Below are 26505 nucleotides of genomic sequence, written 5' to 3'. Positions count from 1 at the left end.
CCACCCTCAGCTCCACCTCTCTTCCCTTTTGTGGAATTGTCTGGGCTTGACGGAACCTGTGACACGGTCAAAATGGCGGTGGTGGCCACCTCCCATTTAGCCTCAAAAACGTGTGATTGGAGCCTATGGAAACGCATTGTCCAATATTTATATGTCGATGGTAATGACCCTACAACACCCAACTGTCGCAAACTCTGTAGAAACTGCTGGATTTAGGACCTTTTATCTGCGGCGGCCATCTTCAATCGGCTCAGGGGGTATCAAGCTAACCAGGTGCGCTCACCTTCTCGCTGTTCCTGTACTTGTCCCAGCTCTTCAGCATCTTCAGCCACTTGCTGGTCCGCTCCACCTCCAGGTGTTTTTGCTGTGAAAACCAAATGTGAATCGTTTATTTTACAGCACCTTCTCCGTGGCGCCGCCGTCAAAAACAACTTGACTGTTTGTTTTTCTTTAGATTTTCTGGTTTCTGCTTCATAAATGAGGAACATGAAGGTTGATTATCATAAATATCAACTTTTTTTGGGAGGGAAACAGAAAATAATGAAAGTTTAGTTTAAAAAGTCTCACAGGAAGATTAAAAATTGTCATTTTGAAGAAAAATGATTTTTTGTTCTCAAACAAAACGTTTCTTTATGCAAAAACTTATTTTTCTGTAATCCTGCCCGGTTCCAGACTAAATCTTTGAGTTTAAAGCTAAAATAGTTTCCCATTGGCACAAAAAAAGCTGGAAAAGTGGGAAAGCCCTGGATGGAAAGCGACAGAAAAGTCATGAAATTTCATTTTATTAGAATATTTTGGTTGTTTATTTTAATTGTAAAACATTAACTAAATAAATAAACATTTAACCAATAAGCTAAAACAAACAAAGGCCACCCACCTTTTCCTCCAGCGAGTCGGTGGACGGCAGTTCGTTTTCACTGTGGAGAGAAAAAATAATCACAGCCTGAAACTTTAAGCTGTTCATGAGTAAAAGTTTAGATTTCAGCGTAACGCGTTTGGGTGTTTATAACACGTTTATAACATGCTTCATCCAGGAACGCCACACCAGCAGGAAGGAACAAGTCCTTTAATCCCAACTCTGTTAATCTGAGTTTCTGATCTCTGTAGGAGTTTTAGAGACGTCTTTGTTTGGCTGTTCGCCTTAAAATTGGCCGAACAAACAGGAAGTAAGAAAATATGTTTCAGTAGTTTGTTCTTTTTTTTTCTCCTTTTGGCTGAGGATTATGTCATGCTGATGAAGATGATGATGAAGATGTCGCTGATGATGAAGTTGATGATGAAGACGATGTCATTTCCACCAAAATAAACTCACAATTTCCTTTTCTTTTGGTTTGATTAGAAAAATCAACAATTCGTTAATTTCTGTGTATTTTCATTCATCTTCAGATGTTTTAATATTTCAGATAAAATCTGATTTTTAAAGAGCAAGTCACCCACGACCAGATTCTTACTCAACTCCCACTTCCAGTTTGAAAAATGCAACAAATGCTGTTGCCTAGCAGACTGAGAGGGTGGAGCCGCTAACAAATACACACACACACACACACACACACGACATTAAGACATCATAATGTACCATCAAACATCATAGTGTACCTCTTAGCCAATAGCGATGGCAGATTTCAATTCAAATGCAGTGCTGAGTTTTTGCCTGACGACGGTGCGTCGCTGACAGTTTTAAGCAAAATATTTAAATTTTAACTAAGATGCACTAAAATGCAAAATTATTGACTACATTTGTCTACAGCATGATCTGACACTCATTTATATATTTTATCAGCAAAAAAATGTTGATTTGGAGCAACTTCAGGGAGAAAACGCTCAGCTTTGTTAAAGTTCCTCACAAACTCTTAAACCATTTGGCTTGTTTGTGTCTGTGTGAACATTTGAATCACTTACATGACTGACGTGCTAACGGCTAGTGAATTACATTTACAGAAAGCCCTAAAACCACCTTAAGGCATCATTTGGAATTCCAAGGAAGGTCCCGCCTTTCTTGCCTCTGATTGGCTGGAAGGGCTCTCCTGCGACTGGCTTTTTCATGTAAGAGGAAACCGTTTCCCCTCGCTGCAGGTTTTATGTGTACAGCCAGATCTTGAGGAGTTTTTTGAAGAAATGTGAACTCGTCGCTATAATAAACATCCTTTCCTGTTTAGCAACAAACCAGGTTCAGTTTCTTTCATGAAAGAACCTGAAAAACATCAAATGTGAACTTGTAATAATTCTTGTAGCATTTTATCACACTGTAGACTAAAGCCTGATTCATGCTTCTGCGTCAGCTCCAACAGGGAGAGGCACACATGGACGGAGACATTTTGCTCTCATACTTCTCCGTCTCCTGGGGAGTGTTGCAAAGCAATTCCCCGCCAGGACAACAGAGGGCGTAGTGCTGTTCTGTGGTATCCTGTCATGTATCGGTCCAAGATCGTGTGTTTATATTGTGCTTTTTGTATATAAGAGACTTTTTAACACAGACAAATTTGTCTCTCATTCTCCTCCACCTCTTCATGCGCTCCCCACCTCTAAACCCACGTTTCCTGTCATTTCCGTCCACAAATAAAACGCTCGCTGCGCATCTTTTCACTCCTCCAGTCACGGGGAATTAAACATTCATGTTTTTAGAGTTTTTTCGTGAGGTATTCTTCAAGCTTCTCCGTGTCTGCCGCTAGTTATCCTCGCCTCTTTATGTTTTTGAGGGCGCAATGGCGGCGCTGTAAACAACAGCGGTGCCCTGACCAATCACAAGCTTGCGTTCTCCGTCTCGACGGACGGATGTTTAGAAAAGAGAGCTCGACTCCGTCCGTCCTTGCGGAGCTCTCCGGCAGGCCCGCAAGGACGTTGCGTGTCTCCGCACTGAGAGCATCCAGAAGATCACTGGCTGCTCTCTGTCCAGCCTGGAGGTCATTGCAAACTCTCGGTACCTCAGCAGAGCGAGCAATATCATCAAGGACCAATCTCACCCCAGCAATCACGTCTTTCAACTATTACCATCAGGTCGACGGTACAGGTCACATAAAACCAGGTCAAACAGATTCAGGGATAGCTTCTTTCCCAGGGCGATCTCTACAGTAAATAAGCATAAAAACAATTAAAACTGCTTAGCGACTGTCAATGTCACCGTCAACTATTATGCTGCTATTCTAATGCCATTTTTTTACATGACATAGTAGCTGCTATTCTGTATATAGTGTGCTAGTCGGCTTATATTACTTACTATTATTTTGTTGCTTACTATTGTTTTGTTTTAGGGGACCTTTATATTTAGAAGTATTATAGTATTGTGCACCAAGGGAGTGTCACTCGTTGTATCCTGTACAATGACAATAAAGGCTATTATTACTATTAGAATCACGAATCAGGCTTGACTTTATATCTGTTGGCTCTATTGGGGTTATCTTATTACTTCATTATTAGGCTATCCTGCTTTAATAGGTTAAGGCTGTTTACAAGTTAGAGCACATCTCTCATCATCAGATTAAACGTGTATCATTTAATCAAAACTTAAGTTAAAGCTGATCATGATTTAGACCTGTTTTTCACCAGTTTTCATTATTCCAGAGAAGAAACAGACCTGATGCACACAGCTGGGCAGAAGAGGGCAGTTTTATTAAATACCACACCCAGGCAAGGAACATATGTTTATCCTGTGTACTCTAATGCTTCAGAGCCAAGAGATATAAAGTAAGTCCAACAGTTTGATAAATGCAACAAGATTTAAATTCACATTTTATGTTTTTCAGTTTTTTTTTATGAAACATAAAACATTTTGCAAACCAGGACAGAATGTTTATTCTAGCGCTAAGTTCACATCTTCTTCACTAAACTCCACAAAACAGCTTTCTGCTGGTGGCAGAGGGACACAGTCAGCACGTAGCGAGGACAGCCAGTTTGCTGTTAAATGAAATAGCCAATCGTAGTAGAGCCTTTCTAGCCAATCAGAGACGAGAAAGGCGGGATCTTCCTTGCACATCCTAGAATTCCAAATGACGCCACCTTAAGACCTCCAGTCTCCTCAGTCCCGGGTTATTTAGACAACTTAACCCCTCCAAGAGTTTCACATCACACCGGCATCATGGCAGGAATATTAAAACATTCCTGAAGTTTTCCCAGACAGAGGTTGTTCGGGTAGAGCGGGTACGACACAAAATCTGGACCTTTGCTCTGAACTGCCTCTGATATTTTTATCTCTGGTCTGGGTCCTCCACCTCAGGACTCTTCTGTCCCCATCTCAAACCATCAAGTAACCCAGAGGACGTTCCTTTTTGCCTGCGTCCATCCTCCACCGCCGGGTCTGATGCTAACACTGATGCTCTGTGATTGTGGCTAACCAGGCTCTTTCCTGCCTGCGTGTGCCAGCCTATTTATATAAAACACCACCACAGGCCTGTTCAGGAGGACAACCACACAGTCTTTCTGCTCTCTGCTACGGCGGCTGGGGAGGACTTTAACTCAGCGAGACATTAGTCTTACTGGACGAATCCAAAGCGGTCGATGACTTTGTACAGGTGGAAGTCGGTGTCCTCCCATGGCTCCACGGTGGCCTCCTTCCCCTGGAAACAAGATGAGAGAACATCAGAAACAGCCAGCTGTTGTCACAGATTGGCTGTTGGAGTGGTTAACATTTACTAAGTGAAGGTTTCACACCGATGGAGGAGCGTTGGGCAGAAATCTGACAGAAAACCGGTTCATTCTGCTGCAGAGGACGTAAAACCTCAGACAGAAACTTAGAATAACGACTTTTAGGGCTTAAAGTTGGTCACAAGCTCCTCCTGCTCTTCTCACTCATACATATGCTGGTGTAGTAATGAAGCAGACCCACTTCAGCAAACATACCTAGGAGCACTTGACTAAACAAACATGTGGGTTCCCCTTTAAGAGAAAATGCAGACACAATAAATGGTTTTAAAGCTTCCCACATTTGTGACAACTTCCTGTTGTCTGACGTCCAACCCGTTAATGATTATTAAAATAAACCGGAGGTTCTGAGATGATTAGCAGGTCGGACTAGATGCAGTCTGAAACCGTATGAAGATCAAACGTCTTTAATAAGACCATCAGACGCTCTGCAGGGCCGTCCTGGGGCTCGCTGATGATCTGCACCAATAGACGGTGGCTCTAAATGAAATGCCACCCACTAAAGTCGTCATTTGCATTTTTTTTACTGTTTGAGCATCGGAACGAGCCCCCGCGCTGAGAGAACAAACATCTCAGCCCTGAAGCCGATCTTCATCAGCATACGTCACATGTCACGTGATCAGAAAGCAGAACATCCATGTGTTAGGAGATTGTTTTGGGCCGTTCCTGTAAAAAAAAAGTGAGGCGCGAACCGGAAAAGCGTCTGCCGATCACAATTCAACAACGGATTATGAAAGAACGGATAACGCTCGAAACACGCAGACTCTTCCTGATGTAAGAGGTGAGTCTCCTCTTTGTTTTGGTTGTTTTGGCCTCGACATCATGCTAGCACGCAACGTTCTGTGACTCTTAAAAAAAACATTAAAAACAGTGAGAAACGCTGGCAGCGAAGGCCGTTAGTGATCAGGAAATGGCTGGCAGTGAATGAGTTAAGAAATGTTAAGAAAGAGAGAGAGTGAATAGGAAAGAGGGAAATCAGTAGATCCTGAGGAAGGTGGAATAGGTAGGCAGAGCAGAAGAGTGAATCAGAATAGCAGAAAGAGAGAGTGGTGAAGGAGTCCACTGATCTCAGGCTCGGGGGAGAAGCCGAGCACAGGCATTCTGAACCACCTGTAGATGGTTCAGGGAGGTTCTGCTCAGACACGTGAAAAGAGAGTTACAGGAGTCTAAGCGTGAGGAGATGAAGGTGTGGATAACTGTCTCAAGTTCAGAGCGAGACAGAATGGGACTCAGCTTAGCAATGTTCCTGAGATGGAAGAAGGAAGAGCGAACAAGAGAAATGACATGAGAATCCAGGGTGAGAGTTGGGTCAAAGGTCAAGCCAAGATTCCTGACAGAAGGTTTGGTGTGAGAAGCAAGCTGACCAAGAGAGTCTCTGACTTTGGGAACCATTTTGTCTGGGGCACAGATGAGGATCTCAGTCTTATCTTCAATCAGCTGTAGAAAGCTCCCAGCCATCCAGGATTTGATAGAGTCTAAGCAGGTGTGTAACAGCTGCAGCTTAGACATCTCATGGGGCTTAAAGGAGATGTACAGCTGGATGTCATCTGCATAAAGATGGTAGGAGATTCCTTTGAAGGAGCTCAGGATGTGCTGAAGAGGAAGCAGATAGAGGAGGAAGAGCAGAGGCCCCAGCACAGAACCTTGTGTGACACCATGGGTAAGAGAGATGGTGGAGGACCTAAACTTGAAGACGGCCACAGAAAAGGAGCACTCAGAAAGATAAGAGAAGAACCACTCGAGAGCAGTGAACCTAGTTTTGGGTCTAAAGGAGTGATTCAAACCATCGGCTGGATGGAAGACTAAATTCTCACCGAGCTCGCCTCTGAAGCCCGATGTCAGCCGTGTGTTACACAACAGATTGCTCAAGAGTCTGGTGCAAATTAAGCAAAACTAGGAAATGTAGAAAGTTCCTGGTTTTTGGTGTCAGCGTTAATGCCATTAATGTTTACGTCAAAGATTTAGAAGGATCTGAGGACGGGAAGGGCGATTATTGGAGGCCCCAGCACAGAACCTTGTGGGACACCATGGGTAAGGGAGATGGTGGAGGACCTAAACTTGGAGACGGCCACAGAAAAGGAGCGCTCAGAAAGATAAGAGGAGAACCACTCCAGAGAAGTTCCTGATAGGCCTACCCAGTCTCTCAGCCTCTCCAGTAGCAGGTGATGGTCAACAGTGTCAAAGGCTGCAGTCAGGTCCAGCAGGACCAGAACAGAAAAGTCCCCTGCATCACTGTGAGTCAGAAGGTCATTAGAGACCCTAAGAAGAGCTGTTTCAGTAGAATGAACTCTATGAAAATCTGTTCATCAAAAGCAGCTGTGAGTTGTTTAGCCACAACCTTTTCCAAGATCTTGGAGACGAATGGAAGAATAGAGATGGGTCTGAAGCTGCTATGGAGAGAGGGGTCGACTCATTTTTTCAAGAAGCGGGTGGATTACAGCGTTCTTAAAGTAAGCAGGGACCTGACCAGAAACCAGAGAAGCATTAATAATGGAGAGCACGCTGGGACCGATGGACTGAAAAGCACTTTTAAACAAAGATGAGGGTAAGATGTGGAGGGGGCATGCAGAGGTCTTCATAGAGTTAACTAGTTTGGTTAACTCAGGCAAAGAAACAGGAGCAAAGCTATCTAGGATGATGGGCCTGGTTGGAGTCGGGAGAGGCAGCGATAAGGCTGAAGGAGAGATGCTAGATCTAACCTTATTGACTTTGTCCACAAAGAAAGACAGAAAGTTCTCAATCTGCAACAGAGTGGATGGAGGCTGTAAGAGAGGCAGGAGAGACAATGCTGCTGATGGTGTTAAACAGCACCTTGGGATTCCCTTTGCTCTGGGACACCAGGTTGGAAAAATAGGAAACCCTCGCGTCTCTGACTGCAGAGTTAAAGGATGTCAGAAGATCCTTTAGGTGCAGCAGATGGACGTGGAGATGGGTTTTCTTCCACAAGCGCTCAATTTTTCTGCATTGGCGCTTTAGGCTGCAAAGGCTGTCATTAAACCAGGGAGTAGGGTTCACTGCAGGAACTGATCTGGTTCTGACAAGACAGATATTGTCCAGAATGGAGAGGCAGTGCTCGTTAAACTGAGAAGTTAAGGAATCTGGGTCGTTATCAGAAGAACAGGGTGGATCAAAAGCAGCAGAAACATTTCTAGCTGTGCTCTCATTAAGAAAATGAAAACTAACCATACGGCAAGCAGGAGGTGGGGACGCAGAAACTGACAAGTTAAAGAAAATGCAATAGTGATCTGAAATATAAACGTCTTCAGGACAAACACTGTCAGCATTTAGACTCAGGGTACAAACAAGGTCCAGAGTGTGCCCCCTGGTGTGTGTGGGGCCAGAAACATGCTGGGTAAAGCTTAAGGGCTGAAGGAGTCCATAAGGCTGGAGAAATTCATGGCAAAGTGATCAGAGGGATCATCAATGTGGATGTTAAAATCACCAACAATCACCAGTCTGGACAGTTTCACAGTGGAGGATAGAAAGTCACTAAACTCCTGAAGGAAAGAACTGTTTGGACCAGGTGGACGATAGACCACAGCACAGTAGAACGGGTCCTTACGCCCAACTTTAATCAGCTGGTGTTTATCTGTTTGTAGCTACAGTTTCGCAGTTTCTGTGTTTAAAAAAGAACGAAAGCATGGATTTACAAAGACACAGCAAGAGCACACCTAAGCTGGTGTTTAGTTCCCTTTTCCCCATCTGATATTTATAGTTAAAACATTTTTAAATATTTGACCTACATTTCAGTAACATTTTAGGTTTGTATTAATAACACTTGTCTTAGTCAAAATAACTCATAAATATATCCAATAAATATATTGCATTTAATTTCTGCTGCTAACAATGTAATGGTAGCATGTCTATTATGTACGGGTTGGCAATAATCCAGTTTAAATTATATTCAAAGATAGAAGCGTTTGTGAATTATATACTACAACGGCTTGCCGTACTTCCTGCTCCTGTGTGGAGCAGACTTGTAGCAGTAATGTGACTCCTATCAGCAGCTGTTCTCATCTGTAGCTCTGCAGGATGGTGGGGACTTTTCACCCGCTTGTAGAGTTTAGTCTTTCTTAGTTTTTACCATCATCATATAGTTTTCTATGCGCCACTTGATCGTGAGACTGCTACCCATTAGCTTTAGCATTAGCCAATCTGCGTGTAGCTGCACTTCTGATTACAAACTTTGGACCGGTTCTGCCTTTGTGCCTTTGTTGGTTCCTTTATTTTCATCCACAGCATCCAGATGACAACACTGTGCGCCAGTAAAAAGCATTTTTCTTACACATAACTTACTTTTGTTCAATAAAGTTCTGGGGAAAATAGTAATTCAAAGATATTGCACCAGTACTACATTTAAAAATAGACAGACGCGCACAGACAGTTTTTTTCACCTTACTGTACAGCCCTGCTCTGATGTGGAAGAGCCTGGGGGAAAATCTGGACGTCAATAGCACCAACCACAGATATGTACCAACTAGCGAGAAAAGCAATTTTTGATCTTCTTCAGCGGTTTTTGCGCTTTCGGTGCACCGCTGCTGATATAGCGCCCCTGTAGTGGAACAACGCTGCAACTGCAGTTAAAATAAAGTCCATACAGCTGGGGGCAGAGTGAGATCAGGCTGGGGTGGCACAAAAATAGCTGGAGGCGGCCGCCACGTAAATTTGAACGCAGGACAAACCCTGTCTATAAAAGACCACAGAGGAACAAGTCAGCTTTGGAAGAGCGGCTCAGCCTTTCTGCTTTTGTGTGGCCATAAACATCTCAGACATGAAAGTCGCTGGTGCCGTTCCACAGGTCTGCCTGACAACCAGATGTTGAGGTGAAATATCTAAAAATTCCTCTCCTCCATGTGTGCCCGCCTGGCAGCAGCAGCAGAAACTTACCATTTAAATAAACACCTCACACATGGAGGCGTCTCTGATCCACCAACTGCCTCATGCATCCAGAAATCACAGAAATCCACCTGATGCAGAAATAACTTCGCCTAAAAACCTTTTCTTCCATCAGTGAGCTCTTTTAGGACCTTATTAAGGTGGAATTGTTACCCACACCCGTTATTTTCTTGTACAGGTTAGATCAGAGTGGATCATAACTAGTAATGTCTCTAATAATAAGACATTAATCTATGTCAAATTCAAATTCAAAGATACTTTATTAATCCCAGAGGGAAATTAGAGTTTCAGTACAAACAATTCTGAGATCAGACATACATACATAGACACATGACAAGAACTGGTGACTGTGGTCATTCGCAACACGAGTCGCGCTACCTTAATAGATCAAGTGGGTTTATATGAGGATAGAGTCGGGGGGAGGGGGAAAAGGCACTTCAGAGTTACCCTCACCAGAGAGGGTAGCTTTGCTATGCAAAAAAACACCTCAGACAGAAATGCACACAGACTTCAGACATTACACAACATAAGTGTCCTCTAGGTGGGGAGGTAGGGTTGGGACTCTCCTCACTTCAGTGCGTGCAGCCGCATGGAGCAGCGCTCATCACCTCTGTTTGGACAGGGGAGGGAGATAATGGGTTAGAGGGCATATTGACTCCTAGATACGGTTCTACGGCCTTCACCGGTCACAGTCCTGCCCAGGATGGGATAGGGAGAAAGAGTTTCCATAGCAACGGCAGCATTCCACATTTCTTCTGAGGGGGGAGTTTTCACTTCAGCCTGTGAGGACTGGTGTGAAATAAAAGACTCCTAAACTCTGATTGTGACTCGTTCTTCGTTCCCAAACGCGTCCATCATTTCAACTCTCCTGAAGAAGCCGCTTCTGTGAGCAGCCTGCTGGATGAAACAAACCACTCATGTACTGAACTGGGTCTTTCTGCTACCGCTGGGCTGCCAGGGTAGAATTATTCACTCTAATCTAAATGTGGGAGATGAAAACTGACGTTTCCACATTCGTTTCATCCTTTAAATTGAAAGTACAAGCTTGAGAAAAACATCCGACAGGTGAACAGATGGATTTTTATCTACAGAAAAGCTCAAAACCAATAAACATTTCTATTTTAGGTAGAATCGCAGACTTGATAAGTTTTTGTTTGTAAAACCAAAAGAATAAAGTGTTTTTTATCCCAACTGGAAAATAAAATACCCGATAGCACCTCTGACCACACGAGGTGGGCTAAAAGATCTCAAAAAACAACACATTTCTGTTCCACCAAAAGAACAAAATAACATCATCTAACATTCTGCAGGCCTCACCTGGTTCTGGTTAAGGTCAGAAGTCAGATTCAACAAAGACCCATCTCAGATTTACCCAAAACATCCTGACGATCCCAAGGTCTTCTGGGTAAAAATTCTACGGAACTTTCTGGAAGGTGTGTTCCATCAACAACACAGTGGTGGTGGTGGTGTGATGGTCTGGGGCTTTTGCACGAAGGAATCAGAGTTTTGTGGTTAAACACCTAAAATGAATATTATCGTTGTTTTCACTCTTCTGGACTAAAACCATATAATAAGGAGGTTTTGAGACATCGTTAGTTTTAAAGGTTAAATATGGAACACGGACAATCTGGCAAACTCTGGTGTTCAGAGGTGGTATCACAACAACAGGACTAATTTTCCAGCTGTTGGGATGTTGGTTCACTGCTGATGCGTTCCAGCACCAAACCGTACAGGATAAGGACTCATTTCTACTAATATGTTTACATACAACAGTATTTACTGTTGGAACATCTTCTGGGCTCAGAATCTGCTGCTTGACTTGTCATGTCCGCCATTTTACACAGTCCCAGCCTCGCCTTGCTGAGCAGACTTTTTAGCGCAACGGTGGCCTCTAGTGGCTCGTAGATGTAAACGTAAACCCAGTGTCGTGCCCGACAGAATAAAATGTGATTATTTGTCTTTTTAAATACAGCTTTTGAGGTAATAGTTTAGTTTAGGGAACACAAATGAACCATTAATTAGCTGCCAATTAATATGCATTATAGTGGACTACTAAGTCTGAACTAGTCATTATTAAGCTATTATTAGGTGCTTATTACCAAACTCCATTTTTATTTTTATTTACTAATCTCTGATTCCTAATGAGGTATATTCACATGTAGGTTGATTACTAGCATCACTGATTTACATTTTAGTGATTTAGTGTTTCTTCTTTATATTATTACTTATTTTAAAGATACATTCATAGATATACATTTCTGCCTTATTTCTTTACAGCTGATTCCTTTATGTCATATTTATTATGATCTCCTTTGTTTTGTTTTACCAGTTATGGGCTACAGATTATTTAGCCCTTCTGTTTCGATAACATTTTTGCTCGGAAGCGTTGATTTTCCCTTACATGTATTATAGGGTTTTGGTAATTTTGTTCTTTTTGCAACATTTTTCCAGTGCACGTAGTTTCCTGCATTAATTTCTTTCACCTGAACTCTGTTGACATACTTTGCTTTCACATAGCACATATACAGGTGCTGGCCAGTAAATTAGAATATCATCAAAAGGTTGAAAATATTTCAGTAATTCCATTCAAAACGTGAAACTTGTACATTATATTCATGCAATGCACACAGACCAATGTATTTCCGATGTTTATTACGTTTAATTTTGATATTTATAGGTGACAACCAATGAAAACATCAAATCTGGTATCTCAGAAAATTAGAATATTCTAAAGGCCAATGAAAAAATGTTTGTTTCTCTAATGTTGGCCAACTGAAAAGAATGAACATGAAAAGAATGTGCATGTATAGCACTCAATACTTAGTCGGGGCTCCTTTTGCCTCAATAACTGCAGTAATGCGGCGTGGCATGGACTCGATCAGTCTGTGGCACTGCTCAGGTGTTATGAGAGCCCAGGTTGCTCTGATAGTCGTCTTCAGCTCCTCTGCATTGTTGGGTCTAGCGTATTGCATCCTCCGCTTCACAATACCCCATAGATTTTCTATGGGGTTAAGGTCAGGCGAGTTTGCTGGCCAATCAAGGACAGGGATACCATGGTCCTTGAACCAGGTGCTGGTGGTTTTGGCACTGTGTGCAGGTGCCAAGTCCTGTTGAAAGGTGAAGTCTGCATCCCCATAAAGTTGGTCAGCAGCAGGAAGCATGAAGTGCTCTAAAACTTCCTGGTAGACGGCTGCATTGACCCTGGACCTCAGGAAACAGAGTGGGCCAACACCGGCAGATGACATGGCACCCCACACCATCACTGACGGTGGAAACTTTACACTGGACCTCATGCAACGTGGATTCTGTGCTTCTCCGCTCTTCCTCCAGACTCTGGGTCCTTGATTTCCAAAGGAAATGCAGAACTTGCTTTCATCAGAAAACATAACTTTGGACCACTCAGCATCAGTCCAGTCCTTTTTGTCCTTGGCCCAGGCGAGACGCTTCTTGCGCTGTTTCATGTTCAAGAGTGGCTTGACACACGGAATGCGACACCTGAATCCCATGTCTTTCATGAGTCTCCTCGTGGTGGTTCTTGAAGCGCTGACTCCAGCTGCAGTCCACTCTTTGTGGATCTCCCCCACATTTTTGAATGGGTTTGTCGTCACAATTCTCTGCAGGGTGCGGTTATCCCTAGAGCTTGTACACTTTTTTCTACCACATTTTTTCCGTCCCTTCGCCTGTCTGTTAATGTGCTTGGACACAGAGCTCTGCGAACAGCCAGCTTCTTTAGCAATCACCTTTTGTGTCTTGCCCTCCTTGTGCAAGGTGTCAATGATTGTCTTTTGGACAGCTGTTAAGTCAGAAGTCTTCCCCATGATTGTGGTGCCTTCAAAACAAGACTGAGGGACCTTTTAAAGGCCTTTGCAGGTGTTTTGAGTAAATCAGCTGATTAGAGTGGCAGCAGGTGTCTTCTATATTCAGCCTTTTCAGAATATTCTAATTTTTTGAGATACCAAATTTGGAGTTTTCATTAGTTGTCACTTATGAATATCAAATTTAAATGTAATGAACATTGGAAATACATTGGTCTGTGTGCATTGCATGAATATAATGTACAAGTTTCACGTTTTGAATGGAATTACTGAAATATTTTCAACCTTTTGATGATATTCTAATTTACTGGCCAGCACCTGTATTGTACTAAGTTTATTTTTATTTGTTATTCTACATCAGATGCGATCTATGTGTGTCTACATTCATGTGCCCTGCATGTGTGCTCTTCTCCTCTCCTGAGTTTTGCCAGTGGTCCTCGCTCCTGGGAGGGCCTCTCTGCTCTATTGCCTGATTCTGCTGCCTGTGGTTCTGGTTCGTTTGGATCTGTACGTCCGTTGGTTCCTGCCGTGGTTGCTGGAGCTCTTCGGTTTGCCTGGGATCTGGTCCGGTCCCTGCTCGTCTGTTTCCTTCCTAAGGATTATGCTAAGTGGAATCATTATTGCTTGTTTGGAATTATTTCTTCAAGTTTGGGAGTACCATTGACTGTGTGGGGGTTTGCCTTTCCTCACTCCTGATGCCTCTGCCTGGGAACTAACCTTTCCTTCCTCGACTGAGTCCCTACGGCCTCTAGAATTATTCAGCGACTCGTGGTTTGTAGCAAGACCCCTTGTCCTTGAAAAGGGGGGATATGTAACACCCACAAATGGTCAGTTTTTCATGTACAGTTTGACCCCTTTAGTATCTGGTCATATGGAGACAGGAGTCTACATTTGTTGCCTTTAATCTGCCGGATCCTGCCATTCCATCAGCTGGAGTCCGGGCCTCTCTGCAGCTCGGAACACATGATAACATATTATCAACAAACTGTTCCCGTTTCAAGGCCTAAGCTTCCCTTATCACTTCAACAGGATTCCTCATGCCTCTGAATAAAGTGACTATTTTCAGCTCATATGAGTTAATCATTCGTGAAAAGGAATAATAATGTCTTCATTAATCTGTGCTTAAATCAATAAGGTTGATTGATCTGCGCTTGAATTACTGAAAGTTTGAAATGAATGTATTATTACGTTGAATGATTTATATATATGATAATCAGTAATGTTTGATATGACAAGGCAATCATCATCTACACCCAGACACAAGGTTCATTAGAGATAAATTAAAGTTAAGTTAAACTCATGACACGTATCTGAAAGAAGGCGTGATGTTCTGAGGTTCTTAGTAATATCCCTTAACATGGCATGTTCCGATTGGACAAGAATTCATAATATGAGAATATTAAAACAGAGCTCACTTCTCGGTGACTCAGTTCTAGAGAAAGCTATGGAACGGCCATCCGGAGCGGAACCTCTTGAACCCAGAGCATTTTTGACAAGCTGTCAAAACCCTGCTGAAGCCCTTCTAGACGCAAACGATTCCATCCATCTGTTGTGACCCGGAAAACATCTCTGGACTGGAGAGTCGGTGCTGCGGTTATTCTACAAACCTTGGTGCCCCGAGGTCATCTGACCTTCCTGACCTCTGGATCTGCGAAGAGGGTCATCCGAAAGGGTGAGGTAGACACAGCATGGATCGCGTCTGATGTGGGTTTGATAAGAATCAACTTCCAAGTTAATGCGAACCAAATTCTTTCCTTTTTACACCCAGACTTCAGTTCTTCTAGATACGAATGTTCCGATAACCTCACATTCACACATAGTCACCATACATCACATCCCATCTTCCTAGATCCATCCATCCACAGTAATCTTAGTTAATTAGTCATGTTTTTAATAGTTTGGAAAATAAATTCTTACTTTTTATAAACCCGACTCTTCTTTAATTAAGATGAAGTGTCGTACAATCCCTGAATAAACAAAGAATCCTAAATCTTCTGGTAAACCTTCAAGACCAATCAGACTGGATGTCCATATTTATATGGAAATTCACATCACATTGGTCAAAGTGTAGAGTAGTATATTAAGCTTTAAAAGCACCCAAATACATACAATAATTACCCGTCTACAAACATTAACAGGCCATGAATTAAGAGTTTGATCAAAATAAGCCATTCATAATGGTTTGTTGCTGATTAACGCACATGATAATTAGCTCTAATAAATGTGTGGCTTTCAAAGAAGTAATTCAAGGGGAATAATTTTTCTGCATTAATAACCAAAAATATTATGTTCTGGTATGATGTACATAAACAACGAACTCCGCGTGTTAATAGAGCCACAATCAATTAACCACTTGTAAGCAAGAACATGTTCCCCATTCTAAAGTCAGATGTTGTTCTTACCTAATTACTAGTAGTTTAGTATTAATTAACCACTTAAAGGCAAGAAAATGTTCCCTTGAATTACTTCTTTAAAAGCCACATATTGATTCGAGCTACTTAGTATGTGTGTTAATCAGCAACAAACCATTTACTTTCGGTTAACAAACCATTATGAATGGCTTTTATGATAAAACTCCTCATTTATGGACTGTTAATGTTAGAATTACGGCATTAGTAGTAAGATGTTAATAAGTACTTAATAATGACTAGTTCATACTTAGTAGTCCGCCTAATATGCATATTAATTGGCAGCTAATTAATGGTTAATTTGTGTTCCCTAAACTGAAGTGTTACTGCTTTTAAAGGAGAAACTGTGCATCCATGAATCTGCACACCTATGAACGCCTAGTGGACTTATTTATTTTTAAACGTAGCTTTTTATGAAAATGTTCCATATTCTAACTTCAGTAACTAAACCAAATCTTCTTAATCTTGTGGTTTACTGTAATAAACATCCAACGGCTCTCCGCTCCTCCCTCTCTGCTTTGTAATATTTCCTGTTCTTGAAGCACGGCGGAGCTTCAGCTCATCACGGAGCTTTTACATGCATAATTAACACATTCACTTCATTGGCAGGCGCTGAGGTTTGGCTGCATGTGAACTTCTTGATTCTGTTTAGCTGCACGCTGCTATGACTGCCTGTTAGTAGCAGTAAGTCGGTGTTTTACGGAGGGAAGGACTGCAGTGGGATGCGGGCTGGGAGTGACCCACTGGAATGCAGCTGTGGAAAACCAGAAGTGGAAACTATTGTTCAGCCTTCGGTCTCTTCCTTTGCTTTTCTGTTCGTACCTTGTCATATTTGGCGACGATTTCAGCCCGCTCCTGGTCCAGTTTCACCGCTGCATCCTGCTCGGTATCAGACGCTGGAGACCAGAACAGAAAGGAGAATCAGTTACGTGAGACATCAAGAGGAAACAAAGCACATTTAACACAAACGCATGTTTCTGAAGGTTAAAGGTATATTTAGACGAATGCTTCTGTGTGAAGGTTATCATCAATCTCATGTTTAACCATTTCAAACACCTTCCTGAACAGCCTTAGTTTGGAAACATAGCCTTTTCTGGACTGATGAGCTAACGGCTAGTCAGAGTCTGGCGTGTTGCTGCCATCTAAAACCTGTTCAAAACTCCTAAAGTTCAGGCGATGTTTGTTACCTGGTTCCAGTAAAAACTCCTAAACTCTACATAGAAACATCTATTCAAGGGTGGAAAATGCTTTTTAAGTTTCACAATTTATAGAAAGGAAATTATAGCATCTGTGTTTTGTCCAGAAGTTTCTTCACTTTCAACACGCTGAAAACACACACGAACACACACACACCCCAAAGCTGACCCCACTCTGAGAACAGCTGGAGGTCAGTTCCTGAAAACTAGTTCCTTTAAACAAACTCATCTCATTTCTCTGAGACCATCGAGGTTGTAAAGCAGGGATCCGAGCAGCACACACACACACACACCCACACTCACGCGCTCACACACACACACACTCACGCGCTCACACACACACACGCACACACACACACCCACACGCGCACACACACACACACACACACACACACACACACGTGCACACACCTACACCCACGCGTGCACACACACACACACACACACACACACACACACACACACACACACACGTGCACACACCTACACCCACGCGTGCACACACACACACACACACACACACACACACACACACACACACACACTGGTTTAGAGAAGAAGCAGCTGGCAGCATCCCAACAGAACCAAACACCTGAATGGGTTTAAAATATTTACAGGACTTTATCTGCATGTGTAAAACCTCTAACAAACATCCCATCATACAGACACGTTTAAACCAGAGAACACTCTGGACGGTGACGTCTGTCGAAGCCTTGTCTATTTAAGGAATAAAGTTACGTTCAAGTACAAAAATTAAAGAAAAAAAACTTGATCCAATGTGCACATTTATTCAGAATCCGACCCACAGAACACTGATGTTCAGATCTGAATACGTAAAGTCACATCTAAGCTGTAACAGCATATTTATCATTAATACTTCTACTTCTACTACTAATACTACTATTACTACTACTACTACTACCACTACCACCACTACTAGTACTACCACTACTAGTACTAATACTACTATTACTAATACTTCTACTATTCAATTCAAGTCTACTTATATAGCGCCAAATCACGACAAGCGTCGTCTCAAAGACCTTCACATAATAAACATTCCAATACAGGTCAGTTCATTAAGCCAATCAGAAATAATGTTTCCTATATAAGGAACCCAGCAGGTTGCATCAAGTCACTGACTAGTGTCAGTGACTTTACAGCAATCCTCATACTAAGCAAGCATGCAGCGACAGTGGAGAGGAAAACTCCCTTTTAACAGGAAGAAACCTCCAGAGGATCCTGGCTCAGTACAAGCAGCCATCCACAAACCACTTAACTGTTTTACCTTCTTGTGAAGATTGTTGCAAACAGAAACATTAAACCTGATGAACACCAGAGCCACGCACACTGCGCCGTTATCTTCGTCAGTGTAAACGAGGAAAGAAAACTAACTGATCGGAACCTTTTCTTACCTTTTCAACAATGTTTAATGCAAAATTTAATTACAACAGTCCAACGAGACAGAGCCTGGATTTGTATTCTGATCAGTTCTGTGTGACGCCTCAAAAAGCGTCACCTGCTCGACCATTAAAACCACTAGCAGGGTGAAAAATATCGAAATATAACTTTTGGATCAATTTTATACAAACTGTTTCATTAATTATCTTCTGTTGAAAGATAACTGAGGTACATGAGCGACTGGTATGCTGTTGTGACCGGTTAAAGCAGCTCTCTGCTGTCTGAGGGTAGGCCCCGCCCACAACGCCGCGGCGGCTGCGGCTCCCAGTGTTTTCTTTACTGTGGGAAACGGTCAATAATGGCTCTTTGATGGGGAAAAAGCTGCCGACACCTGATCTAGAGCCTGAGTCCAGATCTGGTTCTCCTGTAGTTGTGATTGTTTTTATCCAACCACTCATGTCTATGGTCTGTGAGGAAACAACACGCATGCACAGAGAGAAAACGCTAACTTCATGCAGAAAAGCCGCACCTGGGATTATGGCCTAGGAACCGCACCACCATGCAGGTTTACTCAGACAAAAATCCCTTCAAAGAAGCAAAAGCAAGACGAGAACCCGACTCTGGACTACGTTAGTGGGAAGATTGTTCCAGAAGAGAAAAAAAATAAATAAACACCAACGCAGCAGGTGAAAGGTGCATCCCTACAGGGTGAATCAGAGTGGTCATAAACATTTTATTGCAAACACTATAAAAACTGCTTCAAATCACCTTTTTAAAAAAAACATTTGTTATTAATGAAGAAAACTATTGAAAACGACTCATATTTATTTAAGCTAACTCATCTTCACAGACCGCTCCACATATAATTTCCTGTTGTTGTGTAATAGCTGTGTTTCTGTTCCTCTGGCCAGGTTTTATTTGACTCCGGTCATTCTCTAACTTCCTCTCCGGGTCTCAGCGGGAGGAAAAGCTCAACACGAATTCCCGAAAGCTCCAAGCAAACATGCCCCTTATTGAGCTGGCTGGCATTTTTATGACTGGATGGTGTCTCACACACACACACACGCACGCACGCACACACACACACACACACATACAGTAACATTTTTTTTTCTCACGTTTTCTGGGAATTCGACCCCGGAGGCCTCGTGGTTCCCATGGTGAGGAGAGAAGAACTGAAAGGAACCGAGGTCTCGGCCTCGGTTCGGAGGCATTAGGAAGCAGATTTGTATTCCAGACAGAAGTTAGATACAATAAGATTTCTTTGCATCACGGAAGAGAGTCTTGGACAAATTGTAGAGATGTTTTAAGACTTGAATTTTTCAGCAAGATGACACAAAGCATTCAGAAAGTTTCATTAGAGGCCTGGTAGACGTAGTGATTTTAATTTAAAGAGCAAGTCACCCCCTATCAGAGTATTACTCCACTCCCACTTCCTGTTTGAATAATGCAACACATGCTGTTGCCTAGCAGACCAAGAGGGCGGAGCCACTAACACACACACACACACACACACACACACACACACACACACACACACACACACACACACACACACACACACACACAGGCTTACGGCACTGTGACATCATATGGTACCAGCTAACGTTCTAGGGTACCTCTTAGCCAATAGCGATGGCAGATTTAAATTCAAATGCAGTGCAGAGTTTTTACCTGACAACGGCACAACACTGACAGTTTTAGGCAGAAAATGTAAATTTGAACTAAAATGCACTAAAGTGCAAAACTGTTGACTACACGTGTCTGCAGCACGATTAGACACACATTTATATAGTTTATCAGAAAAATAAGTTTATTTGGGGGCGACTTGCTCTTTAAGAACATGTTCTGTATTCTATATTTATCTATATTTCATGTAAACTCCACTTTGAGAAAAATATGGATCTATTTAAGGTTTTTGGGATATTTTTCGGAGTTTTAGGCAAACTGAGATTTTAGAAAAAAGATTCTCAACAAAAAAAAAGACTAAAATGTCTGATTTTATCAGGATCACAGTTCAGCCAGTGCTGAAATGTTTCATAAGGTGGAGAAAAAGAACCAAAGAGGAGGACAAACTTCAACAAAACACACAGCTCATCTCTGCAACCCACTGGTTTTAAACTGGTAATGCGGTCCCTTTAAAATGTGAGCGCTGGGTATTTAAAATACTCCGAACTCTTAGTGTTTTGGCTCAAATGGGTAAATTAGTTAACACAAACTTATGGGAGTGAGCCAAATTAACATTGAAATGGTTACTGTATTTTGATAATCCAGATTAGGTTTCAGGAATTTAAAATATCTAAGTAAATCTGGAATTTTCTAAGAATTCAGAAGTGAGCTAAAAATAAAACAATAAAATAGGGAAAAGTCAGTTTTATGGAGTTTTAAGTCATTCATTAAAGGGACGTTATGGAAGTGTGACAGCCAAAACATGTATAGAAATAATAAATGTCTTCTTCATACATTCTCCTGCAATGCCCTGGTCCTGTAGAATGAGTCCTGGCATTTTTACTGTGATTGCCTGTTTTTCTGTAAAATCACAGAAAAAGAGAGATGCTCGGGTCGAGCAGGCTGCTTCATGCGCGTTCACGCTCAGGCATCGCCCTCCGAACCGTTCTTTGAACGTTGTTTCAGCTGTGATCAAGGATATAAATGTTACAGATACAGAAGCCGCCACTGGCGATTTAGCTTGCCTTATAAGATTTTGGGCTTTCGTGCAGAAGACCCGGTTCGATTCTGGTTGTTTTAGAGTTTCTTTTTTTTACATTAATGGTATATTTTTTTTACAGTAAGATGCCCAAATTTTTATTTGAGACTCGCCGAACGGCATTGAATTCACAGATAAAAAAGATGTGGGTTCAACTTTCATTTTGGAACAATTTTTCAAGCAAGGGAAGGGAATGATCTGAGCATGCAGGAGGACTGACCCATCATAAACCTTTGTCGGCTGTGCTGAAGAGAAAGGTACAGAACCAAATTATTTAATTCATTAGCTGCACGTTCTCCTGTCCTCTGTCCTCCGGGCCACACACACACACGCGCGCGCGCGCGCACACACACACACACACACACACACACACACACACACACACACACACACACACACACACACACACACACAGGACTGTCTCAGCTGTTATTTTCGTTAAGGAGTGTGCACGTACAGCATGCACGCCTCGTGCACGAGCCTACTATTGAAGCTGCCGCTACGCTTTTGGCCTGAGGGGGCAATCGCGAGCATAAAAATTCAAAACTCCATAAAGTCCCTTTAAGGAAGTCAAAGACGTTTTATTCATAAATTAACTCTTATTTCCTAATATTTAGACATCTCTCCCCTGATTGGCTAACAGCAACACGACCCTACCACTGACTGTTTGCTCTGCAACGTTGATGTTTTATCTCCACAAATAACACAAGCCTGGAGGAGTTCTGCTGTGTGGTGGAGTTGCTAATGCTAACAGTTAGCTTCCACTACATCAGAAATAATCATTAAAAATGTTTTTTTCAGTTTCTGTTTCTGTAAATGTTGGAGCAGAAACTACCCACCTATCATTATAGATTAAAGCTAACCCCCCTGCCCAGCTGACCTTTCACCTCTGCCTCCTCCACCACCAGGCGGGAGGAAGATGTCAGCTCCATCTGACTGTCCCTGTCCTGCTGGGACTTAAATGTCCCCGTCCATCACAAACCCTCCAGGTTCTGCTGAGTTCATGAATCAAACGTTTAAACTGATAAGAAGTCAGGTGTTGCTTCCTGTTAGCGATTTAACCAACAAACAGATGGTCAGGAATGGTTTTCAGAGAGGAAGTCAACTAAGAACTTCCTGTTACACTTCCACCTGAGACCTCCAAATTTTAATTTGCATGATTTTACACAATAATATGGGTTCATGACCCAAGCATGTGGGTCATGTGACAGGAAGTGCTGAGTGTATGTGAGTGTTTGCTCCTCATCATTACTGTAGACGATGATCGGACTCCCTCCTCGTTTCCTCTATCAGCTGCTTTTGCTCTTTCTGTCTGTTAAAATGTTAAAACGTTTACTCTCGTTGTCGTTTCCATCTCCTGCAGGAGTCTGGAATAATTACACGCATTAGGAAAAGTGGAGAATTTGATTGGAAATGAACTAGTTTCCTGAGTCTCTGCCCTCACGCTCCACTTGTTTCATCTGGTTTAAACAGAATTTAAAAACCGATCCCTAAAACTCACAGACATCCTCACCTGGAAGGTTTGTGATGTTTAAAGCACCTTCTCCACTCTAGCTGATTCACTTACAGGTAACCTTGAGGTAGAAGTTCTTCCAGCAGAAACCTGAAGTGGAGCTTTTCGGTTCTTCTAATTCTGGCAGGTTTGTGGCAGCCTGACATTTAAAAACAGGCAGGAAGGTGGCCTGGTCTGCACATTTTCTGGGTTCCATTTCAGCTTTTCTTACTTTTGCATTAAAGGGTTATGAAACGGTGTGCTGGTCTGTGACTGTCAGCAAAACTCGGGCCTCACCCATGTTGCTGGAAGTTTCAACATTTTTCTTTTCAAACAGTCACAAAGTCACTGCAGGAGTCTGGATCTGGAACTTTTCTCAGCTTTTTTCCTTTGAGAGCAAGAAACATCCAAGAAGTCTGGAAAAATGAGACGTAATTAAGACACTTTTTGACTAAACAGCGACAATATTTCGTTGAAGGTTCTCAGTCATCCAGGCCACGGTAATCCAGGGTTTCAAATGAAAGCAACTGGACATCTTTGGTTTCTTGAAGTTGTTTTGCTTCTCATCCGAGGAGCTTTAACAGTTCTGACTGGAATATGGCATCAATGACCCCTCGAAGGCAGGGAGGTGGGGTCTTCATAGGGAGTTTCTGCTTGTTACGCAACAACAGTCAGCTACAGTTTGTAAAACTGACCCTTCTATATTTCAGAGAATGCCTTGGAGGTGAAGCAAACAGCTAAAACCAGAGTGAACATCGGTGCAGTCTACACTAGTTTGGGGAGCTCAAGGATGCTGCTAAATCACAGACCTGTGACCTGACTTTGTTGCTGCTAGGCATAGTAAGTAGTAATATTTTTTGTCCAACAGTGTGGATAATTTTACTAATTTGGCTCATGTTGGTGTTAGCGCCGGCAACAACAGGGTTGTTTGCGACAGTTGTAATTCCACTTTCAACCACTAGGACACAGTTAAAGTTAAAGTCCCATTAGTTGTCACACACACAGGTGTGTGTGCAAAATTTATTCTCCGCATTTGACCCATCCCCTGGGGGAGCGGTGAGCTGCAGACACAGCCGCGCTCGGGAACTATTTGGTGGTTTAACCCCCCAATCCAACCCCTTAATGCTGAGTGTCAAGCAGGGAGGCATTGGGTCCCATTTTTTCAAAGTCTTTGGTATGACCCGACCAGTAATCGAACCCCTGATCTCCCAGTCTCAGGGCGGACACTCTGCCACTAGGCCACTGAGAAAGGTTATACCAACGCAGTTGCCTGAAAGTGGTTTCTGTCATTTCTGTTCACCTAATATTTTAGTTTTGTTATAATTTCTATTAATATATTTTATTTGGTAACTGCCTCACAGCCTTTTACTGCTGAAAGTAGAGAAGAAAATAAAACCTGTATTCCAATTCATTGCAATTTTTTGTGTGGTAGAAGTATTAGTAATCGGTATCGTGAGTACTCTGATCCAAGTATTGGTATTGTACCGGTTCGGAAAAAAGTGGTATCGCTGCATCCCTAACTTTAACATTTATATTTTGTTATTGGAATAACCAACAAACTACAGCGCCCATTGATGTAAATGAATAAAATGGTAAATAGACAAAACCATCTGAGGCAACAGCGGCCATTGTCCAGTAAAACATCCAGGGTTGGGCATCGGGCATCGATTGGAACCGGTTCCAACTGTTAGTTTTTCCCGGAATCGTTCCTAGTTTTTTATTTGAATTCCTAGTTTGGATTCCTAGAATGCCGACGGAAGAGGAACCTGCAGCCGATATCCGTGAAAAATAAACGTGATCTGCAAATTGTGATCAACGCTTTTCAGAGCTGATCACACCAGCTGTCTGTGTGCAGCACCAAGTCCCCCCTCCCCCACCCAGAAATAAACAAACGCGTCTGCCGAACTTTTACTCCGTAATGTAAACTTTAACTCCTGCAGCGTAGAGGAAACTTGTTAAATACGTCAACACGGTGGATTTAATAGAAGCTTAAAGAACAAACTCTGGATGGTGTGAGGTGAGTTTGTCTCACTGCAGAAATAAAAACACACACGGAGCGTCAGCAGTCAGACGCAGCTGCTCACCAACATTAGTGTGTGTGTGTGTGTGTTAGTGTTGTCAAAAAAATCGATACCCAGATATAAATCGATACTAAAAGTGGTATCTAAATTAGATATTCCATCCCTGTGGTATCGATATTATGGACTATTATACACAGCCTTCTTCAACTACACCGACACGCACGACAGCCAGATGCCATAAAGCAGCCTCCGCCTCCCAGACAAACAGAAGAAGACGCCGCATGGCTACATTGCAGTTTCCCACGCGAGTTGTCTCCAATCCAAGTTTTGTCTGCCAAATAAATAAACAAAACATAAACAGCGAATTTGGGAGGCGCTTCACAGTCCAACTTAATTAGCATACCAAGTCGACACGTAGTTGTATATTCACGCTTATGTGCTTAAAGGAAACTCCCGTTTATTGCAACCCGGACTTAATTTCTAGCATGCAGTACGTTTGTTTACTCACGCTGACAACTTTGGTGCTACTTGGATTCCCCGGGGTATTTAGATCCATCGGCGAATCGCCGTCAGTGTATATCCATATAACGGGTGCGGACGGGCACCCATGGTGCAGCCTCGAAATAAGACATTATCTGCACCAAAACATCTCAATGTCGAAAGGTTTTGTTAGGAATCATTAACATGATTCCCCTGTTCGTTTGGAGCGGGTCTGGGATTTCTAGGCTTGAACAGACTAGCCACGGCTAATCTAACCAGCGCTTTTAATGACGTCACTGCCGTGCGCCAGTCTGTTTTTATTAAGATTACCGGTAGATGTACCTTTGTCCTACTGTGGAGAAATTCGTTTTCTCCCTTTATTGACCAACAGAGTTGTTCAAAAGTACAGAACAAAACATATGGCATTACATCTTATGACAAAAATGCACCTTAAACAGAGTTTAAGCAGCAAAACATCACTCTGCAAATAGTGTATATATAGTGAGACAATTCATGATTTAAAGTGTTTACTTTCGCCAGTCTTTGTATGCACGTTTTAAAAAATGCTGATACTTGAAAGGTTTAAGCACTTAATACACTTAATTCTTAACATTTAATTTTTGCAATATAAATTGAGGAATGTTATTTTTTGAATAAACTTGTTCAATAAATTGGTGTTTTAAAATAGCATCGAAATCGAGTATCGAGTTTTTTTCAAGTATCGAATCGAGTTTGAAATTTTAGTATCGTGACAACCCTAGTGTGTGTGTGTGTGTGTGTGTGTGTGTGTGTGTGAGCGTCAGAAGGCTGAACAATAACTTGTAGAATAATTAAAGTCATCATGCTAGAGCACCTTCTCTGTGGTGGACCACACCAGCTTCTGCCACAATAAATAATTATAATAATAATAATAAATCACACACAAAGTTTAATTTCCTTTCTGAACTATTTCTGTTGAGTTTAATGTTTAAAATCTGTTAGGCTGTTACTGACAGCAGCTACGTTTAAGCTTCACTTCCTGTTCTAACTGAATGCTGCTGCAGCATGGAGGTGTAGTTCTCAGTCATCCTGGACATGATCATCCTGAGAGTTTTAGCTGAAAACAGCTGCACGTGTCTGGATATGTTGGAGACATTTAGCCTCTCATCCCAGAGGCTGCTTCCAGACTTTGGTTGTGGTCAGAAACAAACACACTGGTTGTGCTGCAAGTCTTTTTCTTTATTCTCCAAAACATGTTTTTGTCTAAATGTTGTTGTTCATAGAGTTAAAATTCATGTTGAAGTTAAGATTATTTCATCAAGTAGGACCTGTGGTTGGCTGGCTCAGGTAACACATGTCACGTCTTAAAGAATCGGAATCGGGAATCGATAGGAACCGGAATCGAAATGAGGAATTGGAATCAGAATCGGAATCATTCAAAATCCAACAATGCCCAGCCCTAGTCTGGACACTAA

The 26505-nt window shown here is 42.2% G+C and overlaps 1 protein-coding gene across 3 annotated transcripts in view; it reads right to left on the bottom strand.

Annotated features, from left to right (window-relative positions):
- The window catches only part of usp6nl (USP6 N-terminal like), a 111211-nt gene that overhangs the window by 16263 nt on the left and 68443 nt on the right, over positions 1–26505 (bottom strand). For all 3 annotated transcript variants that reach the window (XM_015962052.3, XM_015962041.3, XM_054739829.2), the window contains 4 exons: positions 16577–16650; positions 4471–4550; positions 878–917; positions 284–364 (listed from right to left, as the gene is read on the bottom strand). In XM_015962052.3, coding sequence (XP_015817538.3) covers positions 284–364; positions 878–917; positions 4471–4550; positions 16577–16650 — 275 coding nt within the window. The remainder of the gene's footprint in view (positions 1–283; positions 365–877; positions 918–4470; positions 4551–16576; positions 16651–26505) is intronic.

Source organism: Nothobranchius furzeri, chromosome 1, assembly GCF_043380555.1.
Source record: "Nothobranchius furzeri strain GRZ-AD chromosome 1, NfurGRZ-RIMD1, whole genome shotgun sequence".
NCBI classification, from domain to species: domain Eukaryota; kingdom Metazoa; phylum Chordata; class Actinopteri; order Cyprinodontiformes; family Nothobranchiidae; genus Nothobranchius; species Nothobranchius furzeri.
The sequence above is the reverse complement of the archived record's forward strand: the minus strand, read 5'-3'. Positions and strand labels throughout refer to the sequence as shown.